The sequence below is a fragment of the Bos javanicus genome, chromosome X (assembly GCF_032452875.1).
Source record: "Bos javanicus breed banteng chromosome X, ARS-OSU_banteng_1.0, whole genome shotgun sequence".
NCBI lineage: Eukaryota > Metazoa > Chordata > Mammalia > Artiodactyla > Bovidae > Bos > Bos javanicus.
Window position 1 is genome coordinate 83,791,463 of NC_083897.1, and position 15,305 is coordinate 83,806,767.

General features: G+C 46.3%; 1 protein-coding gene across 2 annotated transcripts in view; it reads right to left on the reverse strand.

The window, feature by feature from the left end:
• STARD8 (StAR related lipid transfer domain containing 8) overlaps positions 1 to 7,928 on the reverse strand; it is an 81,894-nt gene extending 73,966 nt beyond the window's left edge. Inside the window, exon 1 of one of the 2 annotated variants that reach the window (XM_061409845.1) lies at positions 7,682 to 7,927. In XM_061409845.1, the coding sequence (XP_061265829.1) occupies positions 7,682 to 7,726 (45 nt within the window). In that variant the 5' untranslated portion in view covers positions 7,727 to 7,927. Of the gene's footprint in view, positions 1 to 7,681 lie in introns of both variants that reach the window. The other variant, XM_061409847.1, reaches the window with a different exon arrangement.
• Between the last annotated feature and the right edge of the window lie 7,377 nt (positions 7,929 to 15,305).

The following is a 15,305-nucleotide window of genomic DNA, read 5'->3' on the forward strand; positions in this document are numbered from 1 at the left end:
GTTCAGTGGCTTTGGTTACTTGTATGTGCATGAGAGTACACGTGTGTTCTATGCACTCAGCCAACTTCCTTTAGGCTGGGCCTAAAATAGAGGCTGTGTTGGGCTGGACACAGGGGTGGATAAGACACAGGTTGGATCCTTAAAGGAGTTCACAGTCCAGCATGGAGGTAGCTGGGTACGTGGAGGGCGGTGTGCAGGTGAGGGCTGGGTTGAGCCTGCCACCAGGTCTTCAGTTGGAGCATTGGTGTCATGGTGTCACTTTTAAACCCCATCGCAGTGGCCTGGGAACGTGTGTTCACGGGTAGGGTGTGAAATCTGGGTGTGAGGTGGTGTGGTCCTGAGGGATGCCAATTTCTTCTCTGGAAAGAACAGAAGAGACATTTAAAATGGGAGAGAGATTTAAAGTGGGACTGAGTGATAGCAGGCATTCTGGTCACGCGCCTTTGACTAGTTCTTTGCTAGACCTCAGACTTGTTGCCTATAATGATAGGTGGGTCCCTGATCATTCTAATCCTTTCATCACAAGGAAGAAGGTGAAGGACAATTTCAGCTGGGAAAAGACACTGTGAGAAAGGATTTCAGGAAGGCCTTTGTAGAACTCAAACTGGGACAGCATTTTGAGGAATCCCAGAGGGTTCTTTTTTCCTTTCTCTGAGGGTGCAAGCTATCCTAGACTAGCTTGAAATGTGTGAGCCTCTCAGAAGTTCTGACTCTCCTTTCCCACCCACCAGAACTACCATGGTCTAATAACCTACCCACCCCTAAAAGGGGATCCAACCTGTAGCCTCAGGGATGCTGATCTGTATATCATTTTCTAACTCACCCGCTGACAGATATCCTGCTCCCTTGGGCTCTTTTTGCCTTAATTCCTTCCTGCCAGTCCTGGTGGAGTGTTTTTTGCTCCTTCCCCACTCCCCACTCCTTACTTGGCCTGCAAGGCCATGCCAGGTCTGGCTCCTTGCCTTTGGGCCCGTATCGCCCCAGCCTTCTCCAGCTTCATGCCCTCCTGCCCTCCCCACCTCCACAAGAGGCAGAGAGCTGGGCTGGAGAGGAGAGACAGCGAGAGGAAAGAGAGAGAGCACAAATAGCTGCAACTCCCAGGGGTTCTCTGGACAATCTCAGGAATGTCACATCCCAAAGATTTGATTTTCCCACCAGCCAACAGGGACCCTCTTTCCTGCCTAGAGCTTGGGAGTCCCTCTGGGAGAGGGGCCTTAGACAGGGTGAGTGCAGTAAGGGACTGGAGAGGGGAGATGTAATGGTACCACAGCAGAATGGGCCCTCTTTTCCAGACTCTGAACTAGTTTGACCCAGAGTGGGAGTAAGGGTAGAGATAGGAAGAGTGAGTGGAATGGCCTAAACAGCTTACTTCCTGAGCCTAAGGGTAGTAATATCAGTGTTTCCTTCTGTCTTTTTATCTCCACAGTATGTCACCAATTCTAGGCTTTCTTTGGGCAGGTAGAATTTCACCCCATTCTATGGATGAGGAAACTGAGGGCCCAAGCCATGGGCCCAGGATAACAAGAGCAACCCATGAACTATCTTCAAATTTAAGTCAAATTTTCTAAGTATGTACTGTGCAGCAAGCCCTTTCACGTGTCACCCTTGCAATCAATTTTGAAGTGGGGACTATTATCCCTATATTGTAGATGAGGAAACTGAGGCTCTGAAAGGGGAAGAAAAGGCAGAATCTGGGCTGGCAGTTCCATTTCCAGCAGCTACTACATTGTATCATTATACTGCATTCTTCTCTGAAGCTCCCAGGGGGACCCAGGCCAGATTAGCTAAAAAGGCCAGAGAATTTTAACTCACACCCATTTCCAGGGCCTCAAACTCCATTTTCCAAATGCAGAACTTCCTTTCCTCTGCCCCTTGGCAGTTGCAGCCTTGGAGCTGCTGGTCTAACTGGACTCCAAGGTCCCTAGTGGCAGAGGCTGCTCAGGGGTGGGCCAAAGGGATGGGATCAAGGAGTTCCACTCCCTAACTCCACTGTGAAACCTCTGACCCCACATCCCAGCACAGGATGCCTGAGCTGCTGCTCCCTGTTATTGTTACTAGTGACTTGGAAATGCAGGCCAGGCCTTGGCTCCCAGAGCTTCTCAGGCTATTCTCCAGCCCTAGGGGCTGCTGGGAGGACTGGCCTTCAGGGCAGGCTCATTTGTCTGAGCCTGGGCTCAGTTCCACTCCCCAGGGAACTTGAGTGGAAATCACTGACATTTGGGGAGCAGATTTTTTTTCACTTAGCTTAAAAGTTCAGAGAAGTATACATTGTCAACTTGAAAAAAATTGCACAACCTAAAACTTGAGAATTACTTGAGAAATTCTTAAGAAAAACTTGAGAATTTTATTTGACAGTCTTTCTGAGGGCTTCAAGCCCGGAAGACAACCTCTCAGATAGCTCTGAAGGACTGCTCCAAAGATGTAAAGGAAGAGCCAGGATATATGGAGCTTTCAAAGACCAGAGAGTTGGAATATCAAAAGATTACTGTTAATTAAATAAAACCAGATATCTCAAGTTAATGAATGTAGCACTTTTCTGTGTATGGGAAGATGCAAGAGTCTTGCTTTTTTTTTTTTTTTTTCCAGCCAATGATAGTAAGTATAATGAGAGTTATTGAAGCTGGAAGGACTTTCAGAGATAAACCAATCTAACCCCCTCATTTTATAGGTGGAAAAAAACTGAGGCAGAGATTACATAAACATAGTGGAAAGAACATGGATTTTGGACCTTGATTGCCTGTATTTAAAATCCCAAGTTTATCACTTAATAGCTGTGTGACCTTGGATACATTTCCTAGCTGTTCTGTATTTCAGTCAAATGAGAATGATGAGTGTAATCGCACCCACCTTGCAGAGTTGATTGTGATAGTGAAATGAGTTAATATTTGTGAAGGACTTGGTGCAGTGTCTACCATATACCATGTGCTCTATAAATGTAGCTAATCACTTTTTTCTGCAGTGCTTTGGGCTGGGGCGGGGGTGCAGGCACAGTGTAGGGAACTGGCATTGCCAATCTGCAGGTTTCCCCACTTTCTTCCTCCACCAGCCATATCATCAGGCATGTCCTCCACTCCCAGTAACCCCCACTCATACTCTTTTTGGTACCAAAGAAGCTGAAGGCAAAGTAAGAATTTGTGTCCAAAACATGAGTCAGAGTCAAAGCTTTGATTCCTATTCCCCATTTTACCTCCTTAGTGCCCATGGGCACTTCTCCCACTCCCCAGAACAAATACTGTCCAATCTCAGATGGTTCTTTAGCAAACTTCACCAACTGTGCTGAGATGAGGCAACTGGAGGAGAAGGCGCAAATTCTGGAGGTCCTCACCCCTATCCCTCGATTTTTCCAGCTGTGCTGTTGCAGAAAGTACCCTAGTCTCCAGTTAAACTTTTCCTTTGCCTTGAGAACTAGGCGGATTTGCACACACAAGAGGGGGTGCTTGAGAGTGTGTTCTTGCGTGAACTCAGGAGAGCCCTCGTGCACATCTGCACTGATAAGCCTGGCTGTGTGAGTGTACAGTGACTGGGGAAAAGCATGGCATTGTTTGTTGGACCAAAACTGGATGGCCAGCCTTGACAAAGCTTCCCAGTTTACAAGGGATTTTTCAATCTGATTTGTTTTGCCTCCCATAGAAGCAGGTAGGTGAGACAAGGTTATTACCACATGCGTTTATGTACATGTGTGTGGCAGTCCTGCCGGAATTGCTGTTATATTCTACCAGAGACAAGCTGTGTTTGGATTTTGCCACAGAGCAAGTAGGAAGACTACAGAATATGTGAGGATCTGGCTGTGTCCTTACCCCATGTGTGACCTTGGGCGCATCTCTTCCCCTTTTTGAGCCTCAGTTTCCTCATCTGTAGTTTCAAGAGAGGAAAAGGGAGGGAGAAACAGATGACCTCATTGAACCTTGTCACCCTTGATATTGTGTGATTAGCTTTGTCTGTTCTAAGGGGAAAGAATTGAGGGCCAGCAGGGAGTACTGATCCTCTCAAAGTCACCTAGAGGTCATGGCTGATATGGAACTCCAGCTGTATTCTCCACCTCCCAGGTCAGTGCCATTCAGGACCTAATAAGCTCGCCTGATACAAAGAGAGTAACATAAGAGAGGATCCATGTTCTGGGCACTCATGATGTGTGTCACACCATGCTTGGTCTGGAATGGGGCAAAAGGACACATCAGAGAAATGGTCCTGTGTGTATGCGTGTGAGTATGAGGCTGAGGGGACTCTCATGCATACATAGTGCCATGTTGAGAGGTCATGGATACCTTCTCAACCTTCACTGGCTTCCAGGGAAGACGCATCAGACATGTATGGAACTATTTACACTGAGTTCATCTCACATCCAAACACCTTACCCTTTGGCTACTCCTAACTTCAGCACAGCTCAAGGCAGTCCTGGACCCTGGCCTGACCTCCTCCCATCTTCCCAGTAACACTAACTTCTGAAGTATCACCCTTCAGCTCCCAAACAGGTTGTTTCTGGTCCTAGAGTCAGACAGGGCCAGAGGAGAGGGCTGAAGAGGAGTTGTGGCATAGGAGCCAGTAAGACTTGAGTTCTTAACCCTGGAGTTGCCAAACATGGAATAACCTTTGTTCTTTGCTCTGATGCTCCCAGTGAATAATTCGGAAATCTACTGCCAGTGAGTCATGTGTGTTGACCACTTATTCCATACCAGGCACTTTAAAGACACAACCTTCCCAAATCCTCATAGCATCTCTGTGAGGCAGGCCCTGATTAGTGTTATTTTGCAGACAAGGAAACTGAGGCTAACAGAGGACTTGCTTAAAAGCACACAGCTCATGTGTGTGTGTATGTGCATGTGTGCACGTGATGGGTGGGGGCTGGGATTCCAAGTTTCTTTGCTTCCTCCCTCTTCAAACATCCTCAGCTGATGGAGAGCTCCATGTGGTGCTGGATGCTAGGAGCTCAGTTTCCCCATCAGGACCACAAGAAGGTCGAATGAGACATCTGAGACGGCCCTTTCAGCTACGGCAGGTTCAGGCATGGCCATGCCCCTCCCTGTAGGCAGCTTCTGCATCTGCCACAGCTCCCTCCCACACAGCCAAGCAATTGCTCACAAGGGGCCCAGCTCAGAGAGGCAGGGTGGCTCAGGGCATCCCATACCCCTGACTGGGTTTACAAGCCCAGAAGTCCTGCCTATTTGACTGGGTCTGCAAAGCAGTAGTGCTGGAAAAAGAGACACAAAACTCAAGGTGTACATAGGTCTGGCAGGCCGCCTCTTATCCTGAGATCTGTGTGTTGATTCATGCCTGCCACAACCCTGTGTGCACACGTGTGTCTTTACGCTGTATGCATGCTTCTGTATGTCTAATTGTGAGTGTGCCTGCAAGCTCATGCATGGGAGAGTGTTTGTGTGCATGCATGCCTACCTCTGTATGTGCATGTGTGCATGTGTGTGAGTCTACATGCTTGTGGATATGTACTATCTGTGTGTGCATGTGTGATTGTGCATGTATTTGCCTCTATGTGTATATGTGTGTGCGCACACACTTGAATGGTGTGTCTATGCATATGTGTGTGTAGCTGAGAGTATGCAGAAACACATGTGTAGGCTCTATCTTTGTGGACATGTACATGAGTGAATGTGTGCCTGTATGCTAATGTCTGGGACCAGAGATAGAAGTCCCTGACTTTTTCTTGAGGGTCTCTGACCCCAACAGTCTCTAAGAGACTGTCATTGGTTGAGAGCATTTGCCGGGAGTCTGACAGATTGGGGTAATGAGTGCAAAGGGATTTAAATCCATGCCAAACACCTATAATGGTTCTCCAGGGAGTGGACAGTCATATCAGTCTGGTGTCCAACCTCATAGGTACTTTCACCCCCTCCTTGCCCTGTTCTTCTCATTGGGTCCATCTCTCATCATCTCCTCCACTCCTTACTGCCATCGCAGCCACCTTCCTGGCTTTCACATCACTACTTGGGCTCCTCCACACCATTTCTGCCCAAGGCAACTGGAGTGATTTTCTTAAAACTGTCCACAACTATATCCATACTTTATTGAACTCCTCCATCCCCTAAAACAACAGTCCCCAGATTTTGGAATTTCATGGATGAGGAAGGCAATATTTAAATAAATGAGGAAGGGAACAGTCAGAGTATTGGAAACTTTATTTTCCTGAGGACAGAAATTTTAAAAATCTCACACTTCTATTTCATTAAAAGAAATCATTTGAACCCCACCCCCATAAGAAGTAATAGTAATCTCTAAATAAAGAATAGTCCTTTGACTTGAATTAATTTAGCTTTCTGCAAACTGCAATGCATTAGCCCTACCCTTCTCATGTTTTACTGCAGATGAGTGAAAAGCTCATTTGAGAACCTCACTAGGTGAGGGCCAGGAACCCATGGATCAATTCCAAATTCTATGGGAGGTAGACTCTTGTCCTCCATCTCCAGCTCCTCTCTCCTCAAACCCTGCGATAAGTAAGGCACATGATGAAACCAGCCCTTCCTCCAACCCATCACTGCCTCCAGACTCTTGCTGATGAAGTTCCCTCTGCCAGGCATGCCTGGAATGCCCTTCCCCCCATTTGGACTGACAAACTTCTCTTCCTTCAAGCTCAGCCCAAATGTGACCTCCTGTGAATCCATTCTAAGCTCCTCCAAGGATGCCAGCTTGACTTTCATCCTGTCTTCTATGTAGTCAGGCTAGTTGTCGAAAGTTCTCCCTACTCGGTGCAGCTATGGGAAGCCATATAGTGTCAACAAGACTATGGATTTAGGAGTTCGGATCTCAACTCTGCCAACCATATCTGAGTGATCTTGTAAATATTTCTTGATCATTCATAGTGTCCATTCCCCATCTATAAAAGCAGGAAAACAATGGCTTGCTTATGGTGAAAATCACCATCACAGTTGACAAACAGAAAGTGCCTAAGTCTAACACATACCATATATGAAATAAATATCAGCTCCCTGATTCTTTAAAGCAGAAATCATATCCTCTACATCCTCATGGGTCCTGCTGTGCTTGTGTATCCTGCATACGTGCCTGTGTATCTTGTGTACAAGATATTGCAAGCACTCAACAACTATTTATTGACCAACTATCTAGCATAGTGTCTGGCATGTGTCTTGATAAAGATTTAACACTTTTCTTACCTCTTCTTTGAGGACAAAAGCTATTTGTTTTTTTGTGTAATTCCTGTGGTGCCTAGCACAGAGTAGGTATTTAATATATGTTGAAGGAAATTAGTAGCAATAATCATAATAATAGTTACCATTACTTGTATGGTATGGATGCTACATGCCAGGCATCACGCTAGGAACTTTACACACATTGTCTCTTATATTTCCTTACATTTAATATGTAAACAATAACACCAACCTCACCACCCTATAAAGTTGGTGTCACTATTGTCTTTATTTTAAAGCTGAGGAAACGGAGGCTCAGAGAGGTTAAGAATCTTGTCTTTGTGGCAAGGGCAGGGAAGCAACAGAGGCAAGTTTTAGAAGAAGAGCCAGCCAGCTGTCTTATTTCTGTGAGAAAGCAGTAGAAGATCATAGAGCTGTTGTCAAAGGTAAGACTTGAACCCAAGCCTTTCTAGCTCCAAGGTAGTCTCAGAAGCCTATCTGCCTTCCAGCCAGCACTCAGTGGTCCCCAGCTGCCTCCTTCAAACCAGAGCAATGGAGTGGGCTGGGGCTAGGTAACCTCTTACCTTCACTTTCCTGAAGCAAGCCCAAAACACGTCCAACAGAGGCATGGTGGGGTGAGGGGAACTGGCAGGGCCCAGCAGAGCTCTGCTGGGCAAAGGTCTCTCCCTCTCTGGGGACCAGGCTACCCAGAACCAAAGGCTCAGCCAGAGCTAGCTCTGATCAGGCGCTCCATCAGCGGCTCATCTCGGGAAGAGGCGGAGAGCAGCGGCCTGAGCTCAGCTCGCCTGCACTTCTCCTGGAGGGCCCGAGGGAGGGAAGGAGGGAGGGAGGGAGGAAGAGAGACTAGCTGAGGAGGAGGGGCCAGGAGGCGGGTCGCTGATTCAAACTCGGCACCGTTAACCAGTTGGCTAGTACTGGACAGCAATGCCAATTGAAATTCCCTGAATTTCAGCTCCCAAGCTTGGAGCATCCAGCCTGCTGCAGCTTACCCGCCAGTCCTGCCACATGCACGCTGGCCTGCTTGGCTCCTGCCACCTGCGAATGACACACCAGCCCTTTCTGGGTGCCTCTGTGTAAAACCGAGACCACACAGGGACACTGGAAAGAGTGCCAAGGAAAAGCACCCAGGGAGGAGAGCCCTCGACCTGAGCAGGACTCAGGTTGGTGTGGAGACACAGAGGGGAAAGGCCTTAGAAACCTTTTCTAACAGGAGGCTCTGGGCCCTGGGTCACAGGGTCATCCTCCTCACCCTGCTTTAATGTCAGGAATCATGACTCACTCTGGCATTTTGGGGAGACCCTCTCCTTTCTGGGCCTCAGTTTCCCAACTGTACAATGAGAGGCAGGCTCACAGGTCACTAAGTCTCAAGTCTGTTGTATGGCTCCCGTTTGGAGTTAGCCACAGGGCAAGTCTGTAGGAAAATCCCTTCTGGTAATTACTACCCCTCTCAGAACTGCTGTGCTGCCCTTAGGCATCCATAGGAAGTCAGGGAATGCCCCAAAGAGAACCCCAGCTCTCAAAGATCATTTTCTCCATCCCCCTGCCTCAGAGCATCACAGCTTTCTCCCAACTCAGATATCCTGGCTGTGTCCTTTTCTGAACATCGAAGCAGATGACAATTTCCCTTCTTTATCCACTCCCATGCTCCCATGCTCAGAACACTCCAGTTCCAGTTTAGCCTGGAATCTAGTCTTGAACCCCCTGGATGCACTGAAGTCAGCTCTTTCCATGGAAACAGAGTTAGCACTAGCCACTTCTAGAGGCTTTTTGGGCAGGAAGCCATTAAGAAATAATGATTCCCCTCCCCCACTTCAAAGCTTCAGCAGGCAGGGTGCCATGGCTGATGGCCAGAGGGTCCCAGGGACCGACCCCAGGCTTGGGTCTCTTGGGGGATATGTCATCACAAGTCCTAGAATAACTTACTCCTTCTGGCCTCACTTCCCTTTCTGAGATCCATGATGGTCAGGCAAAGGGCCAAATCCTGGGGCCCGAGAAGATCTTAAGCCTACTTTGAGCAAGCCTTTGCCTATGTTTGAGGACTTTCCTCATCTGTGGTTTGGTCCAGAGGTTTGTCTTGAGGGTCTCTAAGGATCCCTCCAGCCCTGCTTACAACTTACTCTGTGGCCCTCAGTTTCCTTATTTATACTCTGGGGAGGTTGTGATAACGGATCTCTCACCTTATCTCTAGCCTCTGGGCCATCTCAGACGTTTGTTCTGCTGGGCTCTGTCAGAAGGATATTCAGACACAAGGCAAATGGTTCCTTCACACCTACCTCCAACTGTATGCATGCTCACGAGGGGAAGCCCCCTGCCTGGGGCAGGCAAGTAACACAAGAAACTAGAGTGGAGCAGTGTTTCCTCCTTTGAGTGTATCTCCTCTTCCCCCTCAGCCAGATGTTTGAGGATGGAGAGCCACGGAGGCTGTGCGGCAGGAATGCAGGCCTCCCAGAATGACCCCCTTCATTAGATTCCAGCCTCTGGGCAGAGGTGCACCAGCTGTGCCTTTGGACATTCATTCAGGAGGCAATAGTGCATAGCATACTGACTTGAGAGATCAGGAGATTTCAGTTCTGGGCCTCTCACACTAGTTTAGCTTTGAGCTTGAGGATAGTAGCCTTCAACCACTAAGCCTATGAACTATCGCACTGAACTGTCTGGATTCAAATCCAAGTTCTGTTACTCTCTAACTAGGTGACCTTCGGCTGCCTTAATTTCCTGATCTGTTAAATGGGGGATAATAATAGTACCTACCTGGTTGGGAGGTTTAAATTAAATGAATTAGAGCATTTAGTACAGAGCCTGGCATACAGAAAATTCTCAAGAAATGTTATTTGGTATTACTAAAAAAGCTAAAGCTTTGGAACTTGGCAGACTTAGATTTGAATACTGGTTATGCTGTCTTTTAGCGGTGCGCCCTCAGGAAAGTCACCTCATTTCTGTTTCCTCATCTGTAAACTGAGGATTCTCTGTTTACATGAGGGAACTGCTGTTAGGAGTTGATGGAAGAGAACATTCATTTACACTCACCATACTGGGCACATAGTAAGCGTTCAATAGATTTGAGTTTCTTTGCTCCCTCTTCTTTTCCTGGGTGCTCCTGACTCTCCCTGCTCTTGGTAAAGCAGAAAGTATGTTAATTTGGCATTCTTTAGACCCAAATTCAAATCCAGGACCAGCTACTTTGGGGCTATATAACTACCTTAGGCAAGTCACTTTCTCTCTGGGACCCTCAGTTTCCCTGGCTGTAACATGAGGATGCTGAAGCTGAAGCTCCAATACTTTGGCCACGTGATGCAAAGAGCCAACTCAGGAAAAGGACAGAGGAGGGACAGGACAGAGGAGCCTGGCATGCTACAGTCCATGGGGTCGCAAACAGTTGGACACAACTTAGTGACTGAAGAACAACAACAAACATGAAGATGAGGGTAAAGATCACTACTTACCTTCCAGACTTGTCATTAAGGAAAAAGCAACATGAAGAACCCGATGTGTAGTGGTTTCTCTCAGTCAACACAGATTCTCCGTCCTTTCTTTCCCACTTCTGTCCTCCTTCCCCACCTCATGGGGGCTCTGAATCTGGGAGGGCCTCCCTTGCCTCATACCCAAGACCTCCCATGATGGGCATAACAGGCTGTTTTTGTTTGGTGGCCAGGTTCCAGAGGGGCCGGTTATTGAGGGAGTGAAGAATAGGGTATGGAGAGTCTAGCAGTTAGGACAGGTGGACCCAGAGGGACTGGGAACTTGTAGACAGACAAGCAGGGAGGCTATCACATTAACCCTCATGAGACTAGCTGCTTTCTTCCTCTACTCAGGAACTGGCACTGCCTGCCATAGGGTGTCTTGTCTAAGGCCCAAGTTACCAGTCTGTGCCAAGGAACCCAGGTAAGGGAGATAGTATATTATCTGGTATAGCTTAGATCTGTGAATTCAGAAGAATGGCCTACCTCCTGAGGTCACTGTGTTCTTTCCTCTGTCAGATATTGAAGTGAAGTTGCTCAGTCGTGTCCAACTCTTTGCGACCCCATGGACTGTAGCCCACCAGGCTTCTCAGTCCATGGAATTTTCCAGGCAAGAGTACTGGAGTGGGTTTCCATTTCCTTCTCCAGGGGATCTTCCCAACCCAGGGATCGAACCCGGGTCTCCCGCACTGCAGGCAGATGCTTTACCGTCTGAGCCACCAGGGAAGCAGATCATATTTGGAACCACTAAAGTGAAAAGGCTTTATAGAATGAGACAGGAAGTCAGAGACCTTACTAGAACCTTCTTAAACTTTTTGCTGTCAATATCTCTTTATACTATTAAAAGTTATTATTAAAGATCTAGGCATTCTTATTTATGTGGATTGTATCTATGGATATTTGTGGTATTAGAAATTAAGACTGAGATGTTTAAAGGGGATTGATGGATTCATTCATTTTAAAAACATGCTTCAAAATTAGACATGTTCACATATTTTAGAACATATTTTTAATATATTTTGTGAAGAATAACAATATTTCCTAAAATAAATTTACTGAGAAGAGTGGCATGGTTTTACAGTTTCTTGCTGCTCTCTTTAATATCTGGCTTAACAGAAGATAGCTGAACTCTCATGGTTGCTTCTATGTTCAGTCTCTTATGATAGGTTGTTTTGACTGAAGTATGTGAAGAAAATCCTGCCTCTCAAAGATACATAATTTGAAAAGGGAGACCTCATTGATCATTGAAAAGGGTCTCAGGGACCTTTAGGGATTCTTGGGTCACACTTGAGAACCACTGTATTACAAGATCCTAATTAGACCTCATTAGAGAATTCTGAAACATGTGTGCTGGACGAGTCTTACAGAGCATTCAGTTTGAAATTTTTCATGGAGCAAAGAGGGAAACTGAGGCCCACATAAGGAAAGGAACTGCCCAACTTCACACAGCAAGCCAATGCTGGAGCTCATACTTGGACCCAGATCTCCTGCTTCGTAGGACAGTTCTCTTCCTACCAACTTTGTTAAATACAGGTTAGTCAGTAAAGAATCTGCCTGCAATGCAGGAGACCCAGGTTTAATTCCTGTGTTGGGAAGATCCCTTGGAGAAGGGAATGGCTCCCCACTCCAGTATTCCTGCCTGCAGAATCCCATGGACAGAGGAGCCTGGTGAACAACAGTCCATGGGGTGACAAAGAGTTGGATATGACTGAGCGACTAACACTTGCTAAATGCAGCTTTATAGTTCCAAGCGTACTATGGTGGAGGGTACTCTAGTCTGGGCTATAGGGAGGTTTGGGTTCTAATACTAGATCTACATCATTGATGCAGCAGTCAAAGCTTTTCTAAGCATTCAAAGATAGTAGCATAGATCAAGAATGTAGTAAAGATTATGAAGTAGTGAGCTCCCCCATCATTAGATGTATACAAGGGAAAGTTGGCCCAACTAACTTCTCATGTTCCTAACATGAGAGCCTAACAGAGGTGACTATAAATGGTACCTTGCACCAAAGTTCAGGCAGGATTCCTGTGGCAGGGCCTAATCAGTCCTTTTTCCAGGTTGAAACAGGAACATGGTAACTCAAAAGAAGTGTTTGAATAATTATTCCACACTTATTTTATTTAAAAAATTGTTTATGCGTTTATTTGCTTATATTCTACCTTTCATTCACCAATGTCCAATCATTCATTCAACAAGTATTTACTTGACACCTACTACACAGATCTTGGCATTTGTATTTCATCTTTTTTTTCCCTTGGTCTCTAAATATTTACCAATGTTTCAATCAGTGAAATCTACTATAACAGAGGGAGAGAGCAAAGCCCCATGGAAATCAAGTTTCCTAGCAGTCCATAGGCAGACAGGAATGGAGTGAAAGGCACAAGTCTAGATTTCCATTTCTAATAATCACAGTAGAGAATGGAAGCATAGAAGTGTTCCTATGAGACAAACAGTTGCATTACAATCTCCAAACAGCTGTTTACTCCCCTAGAGAGGAATATGCTATTATATAAGCTCCTGGAGGACAGACATTTTCTCCCAAGGGAATATGGTTTTCCAATGCTCATGTATTTTTCAGTACAAAGCCACTCCCTTTGGCATCTAGCACTTTCAATCAATGGGGCTCAGGATCTTATATCCATGCCTTTTATGCATGTATTCATTCATTCATTCAGTAGATCTTACTGATCACCACACTGTGCTTGGCCCCAAAGATATAGAGATGATGATGTATACTCACTCTGTTCTAAGCACTCTCAAAGCTTTATCACATTTAGTTTTCACAGCAACTCTCTGTAAAAATTACTCTTATAATTCTCATTTTACAGATAAGAAATGGAGTCTGAAAGAGGTGGAAAATCTTGCCCAAGTTCACACAGTTGGTAATTGGTAGTGCTAAAATTCAAGCGAAACCCATTTGACCTCAGGGCCCATGGACCTCAGGGCCCATGCCCATACACATTACTCTCTACTCAGATATGGTCCCCGTCCTGGTGGAGGGCTGGTTCATGCTCCATGGAAGAGTTAAGCCAATAGATAAAAGAACTCTGATCCAAGATAGAGCAGGGGAGGTGGAAATACAGAGACAAGGAAAGTACTATCAAAGGATAGATCAGGGTCAGCTCAAAGAATAAGAACATTTGAAAGAAGAGATGTATTCAGCTTGAAGAATGCACAGGATTTGGGGAAATAATGGATTGAGTATTCCAGACAGAGGGGCTAGCATAAGCAGAGGCCTAGCAGTAGGAATTCAGAAATCACCTATTAATTACATGTGACAAAGTTCATTCAGGTGGTCTGCTGTGTAGGTTGCATCAAGTTGCCACACTGAGCAAAATATAAATACAAGACACTCAGTTAAATTTGGATTTCAAATCAACAATGAGTAATTTCTTAGTACAAATATGTCGGAAATTCAAATTTAACTGGTATCCTGAATTTTAGATATTTTCTATTTTATGCAGTCCTAAGGGGGTATAAATGAGATGCTAGAATAAGAAAAAGTAGATTAGAACCAGATCATAGACAGCCTTCAATGTCAGGTTAGGTAGTTGCCATGTGACCTTCAAAAATGCCTCACTGAGTTTCAGTTCCCCCATCTGCAATGTGAGGGCACTGAACTAGACCAGTAACTCCTAAACCTGGCTATACATCTGATTTTAAAAAGAGAGACTGCCAAGCTACTTCCCAGATATCCTGAATCAGAACCTTAAGGAGTAGGGTCCGGTTCTCTGGTGATTCTGATGAATAGCTGGGATTGGAAACCAATGGGCCAAATGGCTCTAGGGGTCCTCTAGCTCCCATGTTTATTATGACCAATCCAGTAATTGATTATAACGGAGAGACAGAATATACCTTTATACCTTTAACTCCCTGAGCTCCTTCGGTCTCCTGATTTTCCTCACCAGGGAGGCCCAACACCAAAGACTTTGGGAATTCCCTATCCATTCCTCTCTCAGAGGCAGAAGATTACCATTTTAAATGAGGCATTCCAGCAGATGAAAAGCAGATAATCATTTCTACAAAATGCCCCTTGCCTTGGCAGGAATTTCCTCATGCCCAAGGGAGGGGCCCAGGTATGGTTGGAAAATGGGATGGAGACTAGGGTTCTGTGTGTTACAGGACCATTAAGGCAAGCAGCCAGAGACTGAGGCAGGCCTGAATGTGATCTCCAGAAAAGACATGAGATGTCCTTGGAGAAGTGAAATTCCTGCTTTTAGAAAGTCTGGTCTCCCAGTCCCCAGGGCCTCAGGTGGGAAATGCAGACTTTCCAGCTCAGGAATGCAGTGTCCCTGCCCACTGCCACAGTGGTTCTGCCCATAAGTAGGTCAGCTCAGCACCTCCTAGCTCCTGTGGCCCCTAGTCCAGCCAACTTGTTAGGCTGAGAGTCAGAGGCAGGGCAGGGGACATGAGATTCCCCAAGGATCAAGCTCTGCTACGTTTCCTAGACAGGCCCAGCACCCCTCACCTTGGGCCAACTCACTCCATCTCTCTGGAGAGGCTTTGGGCTTCATTTCTAAGTGTGACAGCCCTGAGGGGCCACCACTGGCTTGGCCTCACAGGAGGTGGTGGTAACCGAGGGCTGAATCCCTTGAGCATCTGATTGTCAGCAGGATTGTTGGTCATTATCAGCCCAGCACATGAGCAATTTCCTGCATGAAGCAGTGGCTCCAAATGGTCTGACAAAGGGGCTGCTGTCTCGGCCCTCACAGGCCAGAGAGAACCTGG